The sequence below is a fragment of the Ovis canadensis genome, chromosome 1 (assembly GCF_042477335.2).
Source record: "Ovis canadensis isolate MfBH-ARS-UI-01 breed Bighorn chromosome 1, ARS-UI_OviCan_v2, whole genome shotgun sequence".
In the NCBI taxonomy this organism is placed as follows: Eukaryota; Metazoa; Chordata; class Mammalia; order Artiodactyla; family Bovidae; genus Ovis; species Ovis canadensis.
This window is the reverse complement of record NC_091245.1, coordinates 76,660,203-76,680,093: the sequence shown is the minus strand read 5'-3', so window position 1 is coordinate 76,680,093 and position 19,891 is coordinate 76,660,203. Positions and strand designations below refer to the sequence as shown.

The 19,891-nt window shown below is 39.9% G+C and overlaps 1 protein-coding gene across 5 annotated transcripts in view; it reads right to left on the bottom strand.

Moving 5' to 3' along the window:
* Positions 1-18,949, bottom strand: part of SNX7 (sorting nexin 7) — a 173,555-nt gene extending 154,606 nt beyond the window's left edge. For 4 of the 5 annotated variants that reach the window (XM_069598468.1, XM_069598482.1, XM_069598459.1 and 1 more), the window contains exon 1: positions 18,392-18,949. In XM_069598468.1, coding sequence (XP_069454569.1) covers positions 18,392-18,631 — 240 coding nt within the window. In that variant the 5' untranslated portion in view covers positions 18,632-18,949. Of the gene's footprint in view, positions 1-347; positions 390-18,391 lie in introns of those variants that run through there. The other variant, XM_069598492.1, reaches the window with a different exon arrangement.
* Positions 18,950-19,891: the final 942 nt, after the last annotated feature.

Genomic DNA, 19,891 nt, shown 5'->3' with positions numbered 1-19,891 from the left:
TTGTAAAAACTAGCAGGCTATCAGGGTTACACTAGAACATCCTATCCGAACCCCCAAACTGCAAAAATAAAACACCATCTTCAAAACTCAATGGAATAAAGTATATTAAATTCAAATCTGGTCTTCTAATATTATTTTCCTGAAATACTTGTAATAATTTTCCCCAGTGTCACTGACCAATAAACAAAATATTGTTATCTGCACAAAAGAACTATACAGTTCTTCTCCCTGAAGGTTCTCGTGGATTTTATTTTCTTTTAGCTACACAACATCCAATCTTATTTCCAAATAGAAAACTGGGTGTAGATTCTGCTGTTTCCCTGGTTGCTCAACGATAAAGAATTTACCTGCAGTGCAGAGGATGCAGGTCCAATCCCTGAGTCGGGAAGATCCCCTGGAGAAAAAGATGGTAATCCACGTTAACTCTTGCCTGGGTAATTCCACGGACCGAGAAGCCTGGCAGGCTACAGTCCGTGGAGGTGCAAAAGAGTTGGGCATGACTTAGCAACTCAACAACATAGATACTGCTAGAGCCTGTCCTTTTCTGTATCTGCATTTCCAGCCTTCAGATCTACTCTGTGAGCTACTATTTCATTCTTCCTGCCAGAGTTGATTTCCATTGCTTGCAACTAAGCCCCCTGATTGAGACAGGTGTTATAGGCTTAACAGGATTTATTTTTCCAAATAAAAGGTTTCTAAATGATTTCTTTGGGTTTTTTAATTCTTTGTGTTTATCTCTCCTAATGAAATCTAAATAGGAGATTTTGTTAGGACTGATGCTCAGCACAGCCCTGTGTCATCCATCAATAACATTTACTCAACATTTATCAAGACAAATTTATTTTAAATTCTATTTGGTCTAGTAACCTGACTGGAAAGACCAATACAATACAAACCAAATTTACTGAAAACAGATCAGTGGCAAATTACTGTGATAACTGTGTCCGTATGCATGAAAAAAATGCACAGGCCATAAAATTCATTAATGTATTTATTCCATTAATATTTAGAGTTCCTACTCTCTACCTTCAAGGAGTTCAATTTATTGGAGCTAGACAGGCAATCAAGATTTTAGAGAGAAGAAATAAAAATACCTCTTTATAAGGCAAAACATATTAGGTATTAATGAGATTCAAAACACTATTACAGGAAGCCCAGAATAGGAAGAAATTAATTCTAGCTAGAGAATGAAAATGTCCTTAGGAAAGAGGTCACTTTACAATGGGCCATAAATAACAGAAAGGATTTTGGTTTGTTGAGACCCAACAGTAAATTGTAAGGTGCAAATAAATCACTGAGGAATCCTGTTAAAATACTGAATCTGATTCATTTGGTCTGGAATGGGTTCTGAGACTGCAATTCTAAAAAGCTCCCAGGTGATCCAACAGACTCATGGAACATATTTTGGGTGCTAAGGTGAAGCAGATGGTGACTGCAGCCATGAAATTAAAAGACACTTACTCCTTGGAAGGAAAGTTATGACCAACCTAGATGGCATATTCAAAAGCAGATCGCCAACAAAGGTCCATCTAGTTAAGGCTATGGTTTTTCCATTGGTCATGTATGGATGTGTGAGTTGAACTGTGAAGAAAGCTGAGTGCCGAAGAATTGATGCTTTTGCACTGTGGTGTTGGAGAAGACTCTTGAGAGTCCCTTGGACTGCAAGGAGAGCCAACCAGTCTATTCTAAAGCAGATCAGTCCTGGGTGTTCTTTGGAAGGAATGACGCTAAAGCTGAAACTTCAGTACTTTGGCCACCTCATGTGAAGAGTTGACTCATTGGAAAAGAGTCTGATGCTGCGAGGGATTGGGGGCAGGAGGAGAAGGGGATGACAGAGGATGAGATGGCTGGATGGCATCACCAACTTGATGGACGTGAGTCTGAGTGAACTCCGGGAGTTGGTGATAGACAGGGAAGCCTGGCGTGCTGCAGTTCATGGGTCGCAAAGAGTCGGGCACGACTGAGCAACTGAACTGAACTGAACTGAAGGGGAGAGACAGAAAGGTAGGTGGGTGAGGGAGGAGGCAAGGAAAGCCAGGGTGTAGTCTAATCACCAAGAGCCTGGATGTCACAATGTGACAATATATTCAGTATGTTCCAAGCTGTGTGCTCTGGAAACATTAGTTCTCTGTGAGGATGTAGGTCAGCCTACAGGCAAAACATCAGAAGAATGAAGACCTTCTGAGGCTATATTAATGGTTCTCAAAGGTAACCACAATTTTACGTAGGGTTGGAGCAATGGCACTAATTCCAGATACCAAGAAGATAAAACCAAATGGGACTTCTCAGATATGTAAAGAACAGAGAGAGTGAGTGAAAGGCATAAACAGAAGGTTAAGACATGGCACAGATATTTCATCTTAGATAGCTAAGAAACTGCCACACCCTTAATAGAGAACTCAATGAAAAACATAACAGGTGTAGGAAGAGAAATATTAGAATTCGGGAATTGTAAAACATAATTTAGTTTGGAAATTAAGCTGCAGTGGTTAGCTGAAGGGATGAGCAGGAACACCTATGTGATGTGCCCTGTTGCTCTCATAGTCAAGTCTGGCAAAAGTTAAAATTCCATTTGTAACAGCCTCTTAATAGTGGAAGCGACTGTGCAACCGTCACAGGCTCTTCTCCTCTGAGACACTTAATCATTCAGTTTGTCCTAGAGCAATTACAGTGACAGGATTTACGGCCTCAGTTCAGTTCAGTTGCTCAGTCGTGTCCAACTCTTTGCAACCCCATGAATCGCAGCACGCCAGGCCTCCCTGTCCATCACCAACTCCCGGAGTTCACTCAGACTCACGTCCATCGAGTCAGTGATGCCATCCAGCCATCGCATCCTCTGTCGTCCCCTTCTCCTCCTGCCCCCAATCCCTCCCAGCATCAGAGTCTTTTCCAGTGAGTCAACTCTTCACATGATGTGGCCAAAGTAGCTGAGTATAACTTTTATTCTGGAACCTTCAATTACAAAACTATTCCATCAACTGACCTAAAACTGATCTCTATATACTTTGACCTAGGTTTTGGTTCTGCCCTTCAAAACTATACACATTTAATCCACTGGAAGAACTCTTCATAAAGTTTGTTTCAAAAAATCAGCCCAAGTCTTTTTCCAAGCTAAACTACATTTTGCTCTTCCCAGCCTTTCTTCAGAGGCCATGGTTGCCAGAACATATCATCAGTGAAACGCCTTAGTTTATTCTCCTTCATGATGGCAAATGTACAGTGAGACTGTTACTACTGCAGCAGCCCTCCCTACTCCTTGTGCCAATGAAAGACAGTGCTGTTGGATCCAAACCCTCACTCTGCCAAGCCCAGACTGGATCTAAGACTGTCTCACAAAACAGTATTCCAAACAGTCAGGTCACTGGTATCCACAGAAGACATAATATCCCTTTGCTGTTTTCTGACACAGACTATCAACTCCCTTTTAAAATACAGAAGGTGGAATGGAACTTCAGCTGCATAGACAGTTTGAATTACAGTACAATTAATACACCATATGATCTTGAAATATATTATTTGTTCAGAAACTGTGTCATTTGGATATATTTCCATTCAGTCACTGCAAACCACTAGGGATGCTTGTACATAAAATGGTTCTATACACAATCTATCCAAATTTACCCTCCAAGTTCCTCATTTGTTTTAATTCTATTGCTGACCATATATGCTCACTCATAAGGAGAACTTGAGGATTTTTCATCTTTCTACTTCATTCACCTACTCTTCCTCCTCTAGGAGGAATATAAAAGTACTTAACATATAAGAAGGCTGAGCTGGTAGACAGTGGAGTGTCTAGAGGGAGGAACAGAAATAGTCCTGGATCAGCCCTATTTTCCTTTATCGGCTCCTCTTTAACCATCAAAATGCTAAGACTCATGGAGGCAGGATCAAGATGAGGGTCAGAGAAAGGGGAACACATAACTTGCCTGCTGTAATCCTGTATTTATCAAAAGATCCGAAAGGCCGATTATGTTTTACAGACTACTAGCTTTTGTTATAGTTTCTACTGCTGAATAACAAATCAACACAGATATTTTGTTTTTATATTTTATTTGCTTAGTGGTTTATTAGGTCAAGAATTCTGACAAGATACAGCAGAAACGGGATGTTTCACCTGCATTATATGCGGGGCTTGGCTGAGAAGATACCATGCCTCAGTGCTAAGGACTGACATCATGCTAGACATCTTTACTCATAAGCTAGTCATTTAATGCTGGATGTTGCCTGGAACTTTAGCTACGGCTAAAGTGATTTTACACACACACACACACACACACACACATCAAAGCTGGATTTCTCAACAACTATAGCTTTTGGAAAGCTAATTCTTTCCAAAATAACCTTTCCAACCAAAATGTGAGTGATTTCTTCAACAGCTTGTTCAAATAAATATATACACTGTTACATTTCCTCCCTGCTTTGGGACCACACCTCAGGCAGTGGCATGTTTCTAGCTTCATCTCCGTGTCAACACAGCTCATGTGGAAGTGGCCTCTTCTCCACAGCTCCAAGCATCCTTGAGTTCCAGCAACACTATTTCCATTTCTCTTCCCTTTAGAACTAAGGGGTTCTAATCGCTTTTTATTACTGCAAGTCTCTAAATACCTCAGTATCCTTCTTTTGTTCCTGAAACTTGCCCAAAATGCTATAAATAGTCCTTGCATTAAACTCTCTTCATTTAAATCAATGGAGAGAATTTTGATTATCATGATCATGACTAATAGAGGCAAACAATAGGAGCTAAATAAAAATGGTTTCGAGAACAAATGTGAAAATTAGTAACCAGATTTCCAATATCTTCTAAGTATTTGATAGAATTATTAAATAGTATAATTGTCCCTCCACTGATAAAGATTATACAGACACACACACATACACATACAAACACACAACATATCAGAGCTGGAAGTCTCAACAATAGAGCTAATTATTCTTTCAAAAATAACCTTTTCCACAAAAATATGAGTGTTTCTTTCAAGCTTCGGAAATAGTATATTCATTGTTATATATATAACATATACATTGTTATATACATAACATAATATATAGTGTTATATATATAATATATACATATATACTATATATATACTATATACATGTACATATAATATATACATATTATATTATACATATTGTATATAATACATGTATATATTATATATACTATACATATATATGTATACCTAATACATAAATATGTATATATTTTAATATGTACATATTATATATATTATATATTAATATGTATGATTAATATATATTATATATTATATAAAATATATATTTACATATATTTATATATGTATATTTACATATACATATTTTATATATATTACATAAAATAATATGCATTATTAATATATTATTAATATATAATGCATTATATATTTTACATATATTTACATATGTACATTTACATATACATATATTTACATATGTATATTTACATGTACATATGTGTGTGTTAGGTATGCATGTATTATGTATGTATATGTATTAGGTACACATACATATAGTATGTATGTATTATATATGTGTGTATTATGTATGTACTGTGTATTTTAACATATGTATATATTGTGTATTAGGTATACATATATTGTGTACGTATTATATATTAGGTATACATATATTATGTATATATAATATATATGTATATATGTATATGTATGTGTATGTATGTATATGTATGTATATGTATATTATGTATATATGTATATACATATATACAATATACATAATATACATACATTATATGTATACATATATTGTGTATGTATTATGTATTAGGTATACATATACTATGTATATTATACACATATACGTATATTATATATATAAATATACATACATACTATATATACTATATACATTGTACATATAATATATACATATATAATACATACATTGTTATATTTCTAATTTACTATAAAATAATCTTAGTTATCTACCATTCTCATTAAAAATGATCACCTCCTTCTCTTCAAAGTGTTTATACTAAATATACTAAATAGTTCTGTTGCTTTTAAAGCTTTGTCAGAGCTTGAAATTAATTTTGTTTGTCTGTACCTTCCAGATGGAGAAGGAAATGGAAACCCACTCCAATATTACTGCCTGGAAAATCCCATGGACAGAGGAGCCTGACAGGCTACAGTTCACGTGGTTGCAAAGAGTGGGGCACAACTGAGGAAACACGCACATACCTTGCAGAACCTTTTTTCTGCCCCATTATTTTTAAAAAGAATTTTCACCTCAGAAGCTCCAGCTTCTGAACACTAAGCCTACACACCATGACTTCTCGAGGTTGACTAGTGGTGATGACAATAATTACATGTGTAAATTCCCTGATTATCCTAAATAATATAGACCTTCACTTTATTGGCTATTATTTACTGAGTAACACATAAATATCTCAGTGTTTCACTGTGACATATTCACCTATGCTCTGTTTCAACTATTATTTCTTCTATACATTACAGTATTTAATAAAAATAAAGGTAACTTATTTTAATATAATCTTTTTCCCCAAAAAACTTTATTTTATATATGCAAGTTTCTCCCTATTCTCTAGGTAAATTTTTTGCAAGTCTCACCTTATTTTGGCCCAGTTCTAAAATTATTGCTACACTTTTTATCCTATTCTTATCCTTTTTTTACAAATTATCATTTATGTTTTCCTATCTTCCACATCTATTTTTGTCCTTTTAAGTCAATAGCCTCTGCATTCTCTGTGTTCTATTGAGAGCTGATGTCATTTTCTCCTAACTGGATTATTTGAAAACTCAGAACAATACTTTGTTTTACTTTCCTATCTCTCTTGATGTATACTGTCATTTAGAGTTTCTGTCACATCTTCCAGCTGAACTCCAAGACTGTGATAACAAGATACGAATCTTGCATTTCTTTGTTCCAAAGAATCCTTAGCATAGCATCTTACACAAAAATATTTAACAGGTATTTAACAGGTACTTACTTGTAACGGACTATGAAAAAAAAAGATTATAAATCAAAGAAATAAGCTCTTTAAAAAGCTTCTCATCTGCAAATGTACCCCAATAAACCACATTAAAGACTTCCTCAATGACTCAGCAGTAAACACTCTGCCTGCAATGTAGAAGATCCAAGAGACAAGGGTTCAATCCCTAGGTTGGGAAGTTCCCTTGGAGAAGGGCATGGCAACCCATTGCCTGGCGGGCTAAAGTCCACGGGAACACAGAGTCGGACATGACTGAAGCAACTGAGCATACACACAAACCACATTAACAAAATGAATGAAAACTATATGATCATCTCAATAGATAAGAAAAAGCATTTGACAAAATTTAACATCTATTTATAAGAAAAATTCTCAACAAAGTGGGAATAAAGGGAGCATACCTCAACATAACAAAGGCATATATGACAAAGCCACAGCTAACATACAGTGAAAAACTGAAAGCTTTTCCTCTATGATCAAGAACAAAATGAGTTGTCCACAATAACACAAGACAAGACTCGACACATGGATATCACCAGATGGTCAACACAGAAATCAAATTGATTATAATCTTTGCAGCCAAAGATGGATAAGCTCTATACAGTCAGCAAAAATAAGACATGGAGCAGACTGTGGCTCAGATCATGAATTCCTTATTGCCAAATTCAGACTAAAATTGAGAAAGTGGAGAAAACCACTAAACCATTCAGATATCAGTTCAAATTCAGTTCAGCCGCTCAGTCGTGTCTAACTCTTTGCGATCCCATGAAGCGCAGCAGGCCGGGCCTCCCTGTCCATCACCAACTCCCAGAGTTCACTCAGACTCACGTCCATCGAGTCAGTGGTGCCATCCAGGCATCTCATCCTGTGTCGTCCCCTTCTCCTCCAGCCCCCAATCCCTCCCAGCATCAGAGTCTTTTCCAATGCATCAACTCTTCGCATAAGGTGGCCAAAGTACTGGAGTTTCAGCTTTAGCATCATTCCTTCTAAAGAAATCCCAGGGCTGATCGCCTTCAGGATGGACTGCTTGGATCTCCTTGCAGTCCAAGGGACTGTGAGGAGTCTTCTCCAACACCACAGTTCAAAAGTATCAATTCTTCGGTGTTCAGCTTTCTTCACAGTCCAACTCTGACATCCATACATGACCCCTGGAAAACCATAGCCTTGACTAGACGGACCTTTGTTGGCAAAGTAATGTCTCTGCTTTTCAATATGCTATCTAGTTGGTCATGAATTTTCTTCCCAGGAGTAAGTGTCTTTTAATTTCATGGCTGCAGTCACCATCTGCAGTGATTTTGGAGCCCCAAAATATAAAGTCTGGCACTGTTTTCACTGTTTCCCCTTCTATTTCCCATGAAGTAATGGGACCAGATACCATGATCTTCGTTTTCTGAATGTTGAGCTTTAAGCCAACTTTTTCACTCTCCACTTTCACTTTCATCAAGAGGCTTTTTAGTTCCCCTTCACTTTCTGCCATAAGGATGGTGTCATCTGCATATCTGAGCTTAATGATATTTCTCGCAGCAATCTTGATTCCAGCTTGTGTTTCTTCCAGTCCAGCATTTCTCATGATGTACTCTGCATATAAGTTAAATAAGCAGGGTGACAACATACAGCCTTGACGTACTCCTTTTCCCATTTGGAACCAGTCTGTTGTTCCATGTCCAGTTCTAACTGTTGCTTCCTGACCTGCATACAGGTTTCTCAAGAGGCAGGTCAGGTGGTCTGGTATTCCCATCTCTTGAAGAATTTTCCACAGTTTATTGTGATCCACACAGTCAAAGGCTTTGGCATAGCCGATAAAGCAGAAATAGATGTGTTTCTGGATACTCTTGCTTTTTTGATGATCCAGCGGATGTTGGCAATTTGATCCCTGGTTCCTCTGCCTTTCCTAATACCAGCTTGAACATCTGGAAGTTCATGGTTCACGTATTGCTGAAGCCTGGCTTGGAGAATTTTGAGCATTCCTTTACTAGCGTGTGAGATGAGTGTAATTGTGTGGTAGTTTGAGCATTCTTTGGCATTGCCTTTCTTTGGGATTGGAATGAAAACTGACCTTTTCCAGTCCTGTGGCCACTGCTGAGTTTTCCAAATTTGCTGGCATATTGAGTGCAGCACTTTCACAGCATCATCTTTCAGGATTTGAAAGAGCTCAACTGGAATTCCATCACCTCCACTAGCTTTGTTCGTAGTGATCCTTCCTAAGGCCCACTTGACTTCACATTCCAGGATGTCTGGCTTTAGGTGAGTGATCACACCATCGTGATTATCTTGGTCTTGAAGATCTTTTTTGTACAGTTCTTCTGTGTATTCTTGCTACCTCTTCTTAATATCTTCTGCTTCTGTTAGGTCCAAAGCATTTCTGTCCTTTATTGAGCCCATCTTTGCATGAAATGTTCCCTTGGTATCTCTAATTTTCTTGAAGCGATCTCTAGTCTTTCCCATTCTATTGTTTTCCTCTATTTCTTTGCATTGATTGCTGAGGAAGGCTTTCTTATCTCTTCCTGCTATTCTTTGGAACTCTGCATTCAGATGCTTATATCTTTCCTTTTCTCCTTTATTTTTCACTTCTCTTCTTTTCACAGCTATTTGTAAGGCCTCCTCAGACAGCCATTTTGCTTTTTTGCATTTCTTTTCCATGGGGATGGTCTTGATCACTGTCTCCTGTACAATGCTGTGAACCTCAGTGCATAGTTTATCAGGCACTCTATCTGTCAGATCTAGGCCCTTAAATCTATTTGTCACTTCCACTGTATAATCCTAAGGGATTTGATTTAGGTCATACCTGAATGGTCTAGTGGTTTTCCCTACTTTCTTCAATTTAAGACTGAATTTGGCAATAAGGTGTTCATGAACTGAGCCACAGTCAGCTCCTGGTCTTGTTTTTGTTGACTGTATAGAGCTTCTCCACCTTTGGCTGCAAAGAATATAATCAATCTGATTTCGGTGTTGACCATCTGGTGATGTCCATGTGTAGAGTCTTCTCTTGTGTTGTTGGAAGAGGGTGTTTGCTACGACCAGTGCATTTTCTTGGCAAAACTCTATTACTCATTCAGGTATAACCTAAATCAAATCCATTATGACCATACAGTGGAAGTGAGAAATAGATTCAAGGAATAGATCTGATAGACAGAGTACCTGATGAACTATGGACCGAGGTTCACGACATTGTCCAGGAGACAGGAATCAAGACCACCCCCAAGAAAAAGAAATGCAAAAAAGCGAAATGGCTGTCTGAGGAGGCCTTACAAATAGCTGTGAAAAGAAGGGAAGTGAAAAGGAAGGAAAAAAGGAAAGATACACCCATTTGAATGCAGAGTTCCAAAGAATAGCAAGGAGAAATAAGAAAGCCTTCCTCAGCAATCAATGCAAAGAAATAGAGGAAAACAATAGAATGGGAAAGACAAGATCTCTTCAAGAATTAGACATACCAAGGGAACATTTCATGCAAAGATGGGCTCCATAAAGGACAGAAATGGTATGCACCTACTAGAAACAGAAGATATTAAGAAGAGGTAGCAAGAATACACAGAAGAACTGTGCAAAAAAGATCTTCATGATCCAGATAATCATGATGGTGTGATCACTCATCTAGAACCAGACATCCTGGAATGTGAAGTCAGGTGGGCCTTGGAAAGCATCACTAGGAACAAAGCTAGTGGATATGATGGAATTCCAGTTAAGCTATCTTAAATCCTGAAAGATGATGCTGTGAAAGTGCTGCACTCAATATGACAACAAATTTGGAAAACTCAGCAGTGGCCACAGGACTGGAAAAGGTCAGTTTTCATTCCAATCCCAAAGAAAGGCAATGCCAAAGAATGCTCAAAGTACTGCGCAATTGCACTCATCTCACATGCTAGTAAGGTAATGCTCAAAATTCTCGAAGCCAGGATTCAGCAATACATGAACCGTGAACTTCCAGATGTTCAAGCTGGTATTAGAAAAGGCAGAGGAACCAGAGATCAATTTGCCAACATCTGCTAGATCATCGAAAAAGCAATAGAGTTCCAGACATCTATTTCTGCTTTATCGACTATGCCAAAGCCTCTGACTGTGTGGATCACAATAAACTGTGGAAAATTCTTCAAGAGATGGGAATACCAGACCACCTGACCTGCCTCTTGAGAAACCTGTATGCAGGTCAGGAAGCAACAGTTATAACTGGACATGGAACAGACTGGTTTCAAATAGGAAAAGGAGTACGTCAAGGCTGTATGTTGTCACCCTGTTTATTTAACTTATATGCAGAGTACATCATGAGAAATGCTGGACTGGAAGAAACACAAGCTGGAATCAAGCATGTCGGGAGAAATATCAATAACCTCAGATATGCAGATGACACCACCCTTATAGCAGAAAGTGAAGAAAAACTAAACAGCCTCTTGATGAAAGTGAAAAAGGAGGTGAAAATTGGCTTAAAGCTCAACATTCAGAAAACGAAGATCATGGCATCTGGTCCCATCACTTCACGGGAAATAGATAGGGAAATAGTGGAAACAGTGGCTGACATTTTTCTGGGCTCCAAAATCACTGCAGATGATGACTGCAGCCATAACATTAAAAGATGTTCACTCCTTGCAAGGAGAGTTATGACCAACCTAGACAGTATATTAAAAAGCAGAGACATTACTTTGTCCACAAAGGTCCGTCTAGTCAAGGGTATGGTTTTTCCAGCAGTCATGTGAGGATACGAAGGTTGGACTATAAAGAAAGCTGAGCAATGAAAAATTGATGCTTTTGAACTGTGGTGTTGGAGAAGACTCTTGACTATCTCTTGGACTGCAAGGAGATCCAACCAGTCCATCCTAAAGGAGATCAGTCCTGGGTGTTCACTGGAAGGACTGATGTTGAAGCTGAAACGCCAATACTTTGGCCACCTGATGTGAAGAGCTGACTCATTGGAAAAGACCCTGATGCTGGGGAAATTGAGGACAGGAGAAGAAGGGACGACAGAGGATGAGATGGCTGGATGGCATCACCGACTCTATGCACATTGGTTTGGGTGGACTCTGGCAGTTGGTCATGGACAGGGAGGTCTGGTGTGCTGCAGTTCATGGGGTCACAAAGAGTCGTACAGGAGTGAACGACTGAACTGAACTCTCATCACTTTTATTCAACAGAGTATAGAGAGTCTTAGCCACAGGCATCAGACAAAGGGAGGTAAAAAGAATTATAAATTGAAAAGGAAGAAGTAAAACCTATCACTGTTTGCAGATGACATGACACTATAAAAATAGGAAAAAAAAAATACTCCACCAAAAAAACTATCAGAATAAATGAATTCATTAAAGCTGTAGGATACAAAAATCAACATACAGAAATTTGTTGTGTTTTTATACACTAATATCAACTGTCAGAGAAATAAGAATATAATTCCACTTAAAATAACTTCATAGAAAAAAATACCAAGGAATAAATTTAAACTACTAAGGTAAAAGATCTATCCTTTAAAAACTATAAGATACTTATAAAAGAAATTGAAGAAAATACAAATAAATGGAAAGATATACCATGTTTATGGAATGAAAGAATTAATATTGTTAAAATGTCCATATTACCCAAAGCAATCTACAGATTCAATACAAGCCCTACCAAAATATGAATGGCATTTTTCACAGAAGTAGAACAAATAATCCTAAAATTTGTGTGGAACCACAGAAGACCTTGAATAATCAATGTGATCTTAAGAAAGAAGAACAGGGGAGGGAAGTGGGAGGGGGGTTCAGGATTGGGAACATGTGTACACCTGTGGCGGATTCATTCTGACATATGGCAAAACCAATACAATATTGTAAAGTCAATAAATAAAATAAAATCTGAAAATAAAATAAAATGAAAAACATTAAAAAAAAAAAAGAAGAACAATGTGAGCAGTATCATGTTCCCTGGCTTCAAACTATGCTAAAAAACTATAGTAAACAAACAGTATGGTACTGTCACAAAAACAGATACATAGATCAATGAAACCGGACAGAAAGCCCAGAAATAAACCCATGCTTATATAGCCAATTAATTTATGAAAAGTGGTACAAGAATATATAGTAGGGAAAAGACAGTCTGTTCAATAGGTGGTAATGGGAAACCTGGACAGAGACATGCAGAAGACTGAAACTGAACCATTTTCTTATACTAAAAAAAAGAAGTAAACTCAAAATGGATTAAAGACTTAAATGTAACACCTGAAACCATAAACTCCTAAAAGAAAACAAAGGCAGCTGCTCTTTAATCTTGGTCTTAGCAATATCTAAGAATTTATCTCTTCAGGCAAGAGTACCAAAAGCAAAATTAAACAAATGGAACTATATCAAGCTAAGAAGCTTTTGCATAGCAAAGAAAGCCATCAACAAATGAAAAGGCAACCTACTGAATGGAAGAAGTTATCTGCAAGTGATATATCTGATAAGGGTGTTATATCCAAAATATATAAAGAACTCCTTCAACTCAATATAAAATGAACAGCCATTAAAAAGACTACATTTGAATCAGCTCTAATGAGGTGGATGAAACTGGAGCCGATTATATAGAGTGAAGTAAGCCAGAAAGAAAAACACCAATACAGTATACTAACACGTATATATGGAATTTAGAAAGATGGTAATGATAACCTGTATGCGAGATAGCAAAAGAGACACAGATATATAGAATGGACTTTTGGACTCTGAGGGAGAGGGAGAGGGTGGGATGATTTGGGAGAATGGCATTGAAACATGTATACTATCATGTAAGAAATGAATCGCCAGTCTATGTTCAATACAGCATACAGGATGCTTGGGGCTGGTGCACAGGGATGATCCCAGAGAGATGATATGGGGTGGGAGGTGGGAGGGGGGTTCAGGATTGGGAACTCTTGTATACCCGTGGCGGATTCATATAAATGTATGGCAAAACCAATACAGTATTGTAAAGTAAAATAAAGTAAAAATAAAAATTAAAAAAATAAAATAAATAAAATGAATAATCACTAAAAAGAAAATAAGCAAAACAAAAGAAACAACCCAATTTAAAAATGAGTAGAAGACCTGAATAGACAGTTTTCCAAGGAAGACATAAAGATGGTCAGAAGACAAAGGAAAAGAATGTTCAATGTCACTAATCACTAGGGCAATGCAAATCCAAATCATAATATGGCAGATATCACCTCATACCTGTCTGAATGGTTTTAATAAAATGAACAACAAAAAACAAGTGTTGATAAAAATTTGGAGAAAAGGAAACCCTCATGCACTATTGGTGGGAATGTAAATTGATGCAGTCACTATGGAAAACAGTATGAAGGTTTCTCAAAAAATTAAGAATGATCATATGATCTAGCGATCCCACTTCTGAGTATTTGTCTGAAGAAATGAAAACACTAATTTGAAAAGATATACACACCTCTATATATTTTGGGGCTTCCAAGGTTGTGCTAGTGATAAAAATTATGCCTGCCAATGTAGGAGACATAAGAGGTGTGGGTTCGATCCCTGGGTTAGGAAGATCCCCTGGAGAAGGGAATGGCAAACCACTTCAGTATTCTTGCCTGGAGAATCCCAAGGACAGAGGAGCCTGGTGGGCTATGGTCCACAGGGTCACAAAGTGTTGGACACAACTAAAGCAACTTAGCATGCATGCATGCACCCCAATGCTCACTTGCTTCCCTAGTGGCTCAGACAGTAAAGAATCTGTCAGGGCAGTGTCAGAATCTCCTGCGGGGCAGGAGACCCAAGTTTGATCCCCGGGTCAGGAAGATCCTTTGGAGCAGGGAATGGCTATCCACTCCAATGTTCTTACCCAGAAAATTCCATGGACAGAGGAGCTTGGCAGGTTACAGTCCATGGGTTTGCAAAGAGTGGCACACAACTGAGCAACTAGCACTTTCACTACTTTTTTTTCATTCTCACAGTAGCATCATCTGCAACAGCCAGGTTATGGAAGCAATCTAAGTGTCCATCAGTAGATGAACAGACAAAGAAGATACTGTGTATATATGCACACAACTGAATATTACTCAGCCATAAAAAAGAAATAAAATGTTGCCGCCTATAACAACATGGATGGACCTAGAGAGTATTAGGAAGTGAAATAAGTCAGACAAATGTTTTATCATTTCATTTATATGTAGAATATAAAAAATAGAACAAATGAACAAATAAAAACAGAAACAAGATCCACAGATACAAACTAGTAGTTTGGAAGAGGGAGGAATAGGTTAAAGGGATTAAAACGTGCAAACTTTCAGTTATAAAGCAACTAAAGTCACAGGTATGTAACGCACATGTAGAGAATACAGTCGATAATACTGCAGTGAATTTATGATGGTTACTAGATTTATCATGGTAGTCGGATTCATAATGCATACAAATGTCAAATCATTACATCATACAGCAGAAACTACTATACTACTGTATATCAACTCTACTTCCATTATAAAAAGATTAAAAGAAAAAGCACTTGGACAGGGGTACGGTATATATACTCATAAATAATCTAAGGAAATAAGAGATACAATTGTAAATATAAACTGAATATGAAAACTGTCAGTCTCAAAGTTCTCAAGGGTAAAGTTAGTACACTTCAAAAGCAATAGTTGATACCAGCTTAAGGTATGCTGGACAGTGGTAGGGTTCTACAGAGAAGCAGGCTAAAAAGGGAGCAGTAGGAGAAGGCAATGGCACCCTACTCCAGTACTCTTGCCTGGAAAATCCCATGGACAGAGAAGCCTGGTAGGCTGCAGTCCATGGGGTCGCTAAGAATCGGACACGACTGAGCGACTTCACTTTCACTTTTCACTTTCATGCATTGGAGAAGGAAATGGCAACCCACTCCAATATTCTTGCCTAGAGAATCCCAGGGATGGGGGAGCCTGGTGGGCTGCCGTCTATGGAGTCACACAGAGTTGGACACGACTGAAGCAACTTAGCAGCAGCAGAGAGAGCAGGCCAAGTGAAGACGAGTTTCTTAAATCTGCTTGTCGAACTGCAGTTAATGGCTGCAAAATTCAACTTACTAAAATATAATCAAGCAGGATTCATACGCTTGGATCCATCCTGCTTGCTAGTGTTGTATTGGAGCCATATAAAAGTCAAGGCCCTCTTCTATAGAAGCCAGCCACATAGGTTAAGGTAAAGATACAATATTGCACCTTACTAAATGCACTGCTTAATAAAGCAGTGGTTAAGTATGTTGCTGAAACTTACATTCTTTTAAAACAGAATACACAATTACAAAACAAAATTAGGTGGAAAAACAATTGTTTTATTTGGAATGAGAAAAGAAAGCTCAACAGCTGATTGGAGTCTCAGAGTTCTAGATTCCTTTCTTCTGAGATGGCTTTAAGCAATTCACCAGAAATGCTTACTTAGAAATGCTTCTGGCCCCCAGCATCCTGTATCGTGCATCGAAACTGGACTGGCGATTCCTTTCACATATAGGATGCTCGGGGCTGGTGCACTGGGACGACCCAGAGGGATAGGATGGAAAGGGAGGTGGGAGGGGGGTTCAGGATGGGGATCACATGCACACCTGTGGCAGATTCCTGTCAATGTATGGTAAAACCAATACAATATTGTAAAGTAATTAGCCTCCAATTAAAATAAATAAATTTATATTTTTAAAAAAAATGAAAGAAATGCTTCTGGCTACAATCTATCATTCCTTTCCCACCTAGAACCTGTACTACTCCCAGTATCTCACATTTTCCACAGACCTAGGCAAACAAACAGCCCAAACTCAAATTTCATTAGCTTCATCTAAGATCAGCCTCAGACTACAAGAGGCTCATTAAAACGGTGATTCTTGGTGGAGGCCAGGACACTTAGAATCTGGGGAGAGAGAAAGCACGTGACATTTAAACCACCCCAGATGATCCTGATACGTATGCACTTGCCACTCTCTACATACTCCCTGTACACATCCTCCCCACCCCAAGCTTCACAGTGCAGAGCCCCAAAGGCTAACGCTCATAGTCTGGTGGCTCCAGTGGTAAACAATCTTCCTGCCAAAGCAAGAGACACAGGTTCGATCCCTGAGTCGGGACTGGAGAAGGAAATGGCAACCCACTCCAGTTTTCTTGCCTGGGAAACCCCATGGACAGAGAAGCCTGGTGGGCTACAATCCACCAGGTCCCAAAGAGTCAGATATGACTTAGTGACTAAACAACAATGGTATCTTAGAAGGCAATAAGAACTGATCAACTGTCCTTGATCTGAACATAAAGTATGTGTGGAACAACAACAAAAAAGTCAGTGTAAACTTTTTACAAGTAAACAAAAAATAATTCCACTGTTTTACAATTTAAACACACTGAAAGGTCACGTGATTTCATCAAGCATATAAACCAGATACTCTGTCTGAACTTCCCCAATACACCTGTGCCTACCACTTCACTTAATCCTAAAGGGAAAAATGGGGGGGGGGGGGAGGGGGGAGTTTTGCATATTCTTCTTTGGGGTCTGAGTATGCTTGTCCACTTTATAACTTCTCTCCCAGAATAAAGCAGTGGTGAAGTCTGTTGCTTTACTTAACACCTCAAGGTAACACCTACTGCACAGGCTTCTTAGTAATGAAATACAATGTTCCCATCTCAACTCTTCTGCCAGCAGCAACTGAGAGAAGCTGCAGTGGCATTGAATGGCCTCCCAAGAATGGTATTTTTCTTTTCCAAAACAAAATTACAACCATCAGCCTACAGGCACCACAAGTCTGCCAGTGACCGAGTCAATTTCTCTCCAACTATCCTGAAAGTTCAGAGGACCCTTTGGTCTCTAGGTTTCCCTGGGTTAGGTTTAAAAATGAAAGCGCCGGTGGTGAACTGGGTGGCAGGAGCTAATATTTAAAAAATCCTGAGCTCCGCAGCGCAGGAGCTTCCTAGTTGGACACACGAATTGTTTTCTCCTGAAGAGGGATTTCCCAACGCCTCTTCCCACTAGACTTAAGACTTACCTCCGGCGCCACCCAAGTCTCCAATCCAAAACCAGCAACGACACTAAATCGAGAATAATTTCCCTAGACTCGGGTGATTTCGCTCCCAGGGTTCAAGGCTGGCTGCGCCGTAAAAGCTGCCAGGGGCGGGGGCACTTTCGGGCTACCGCCTCCCGGGTTCCAGCACTGCCCCTGGAAATATCCGCGTCAGAGAAGGAAAGAGGAGAAAAGTGGGAAATGGCACAACTTTGCAGACTCCACGAAGCCATGGCCCTGCCGAACGCAAGGTCAAAGTGCAGAAGAGTGAACTGCTGCAATTCGGGACGTGCTGGGAGTCAGCCCCGGGGCGGCGAGCAGCCAGGCAGGATCAGGCGGCCTGGGAAGACCCGTCCACCCTCGGCTCCGAGCCTCCGCCGGGCCGGGGGAGCGCGCTAGGGCGGCCGCCGCGCGGCGGGGCCAACTCCGGGAGTTGACTTGGAACTTTCCGGGGACGCGCCGCCGCGCAGCCCTCACCTTACTGAACACCTCCAGGTCGTCCTCGTCCTCGTCCAGATCCAGCACCTCGGCCTGCAGCAGGGCGGAGGAGCTGATGCTGCCGGAGAGGGGGGCGTCACCCCCCGGGCTCTCCCCGCCGGCGCCCCCAGCCGGGAGGCCCCAGGAGCGCGCCTGAGACGCCCGGCACTCGCCCTCCATCCCGAGAGTGCGCGCCGGTCCGGCCGTCGCCGCCAGCCCGGTTTCCCCGAGCTTGCCCATTGGCTCCCGCGCATCCTGCGCCTCCCCGGCCGGCCCCGCTCCAGCCCCACGTCCGCTGCGCAGACGCGGAACTGGGAGCTAACGCCCGGCCTGGGCTCGTCCCCCACCTGGCTTGGGGCCTGCCGGAGGCGATGGAGTGGGACTCTGGGGCTCTGGCTAGGGTGGGGCCTGGCACGAGGTCCCCTGAAGGTAGGGAGTGGGACCTGGCTGCAAGGCTACCCTGCGAAGGCTTCTATGGGGACGGGGGTCTGGGCAGAAGCGACAGAGCGAACCGTGAACTTCAGAGGATCCACAGCGGAGCTGGAAAGCAGTCGACCCATCTCGCCAAGAGGAAAAAACCAATAGTGTATTTCCTGTAGTTTAATGGTTGCTTTTTTTCCCCCGGTTGTGGTTTTCGAGTCCGTCTTTTACTAAGGCTAATGCAAAAACTCTCCTGTTTTGTAATTGATTTTTGACCCAGTGACCAGACAGTGTGGTCATTTCACTATCAAGCCAGGGAAGTTGGATTTTAAAACTATTCTCAGCCACTTTCAAATGTATCTTTACTCCTGGAAGTCTTTCTGAAATCAGTGAGCAAGAATGTTACTAAGGGTCAAGGACAGCAAGCATGACTGGATGTTGCCATTGAGAAATAGTCTTCAGTCTTTACACTGCCAATGCAAAGCTGTAACTGTTTAGTTGTTCGCTACTTAGTATTAATATTAAAAATAATTTTAAAAAGAAATTCCAAAAATAAAGGAAAATTGAAAGTAAATCGATATATTTGGAACTATTTTTAGGTTTTATTACTTACTCACCTCCGCCCAACTCTTTTCTCCCATCAGCCAGGAAAGAATAGCTAAGAAGTTTGCACATAGAGCAGAGGCTAATTCAAACTTGGTTTCTAAAATGTCTGCGGCAAAATGTTCAGCCTAATGTTTAACATGTTTAACTTCAGAAAAAAATTTACATGTGTAAGAGAATTTCTTTCTGATTAGAAGACAAGCCCTTAGTAATATGGGCCTCTTAACCAGTCATATTGGTTTCAGTTCACAAACACACTAAATCAATCAAGCATGTCTCCCTGCTGGTTGAATATCCAAGCTCCTTCCTATACTTTATGGTTCCTGTACCCAAAATGCCATCTCCTACCCATCCTTCAGGAGTTAACTGTAAACCCATGTCTTTGAGGAAGATTTTCTGATTGACACAGTCTGTTCCCAATTTAGCATTTACTTTTATTTCATGTAATAGATTGCATTTATTTCATGTAAATGTCTT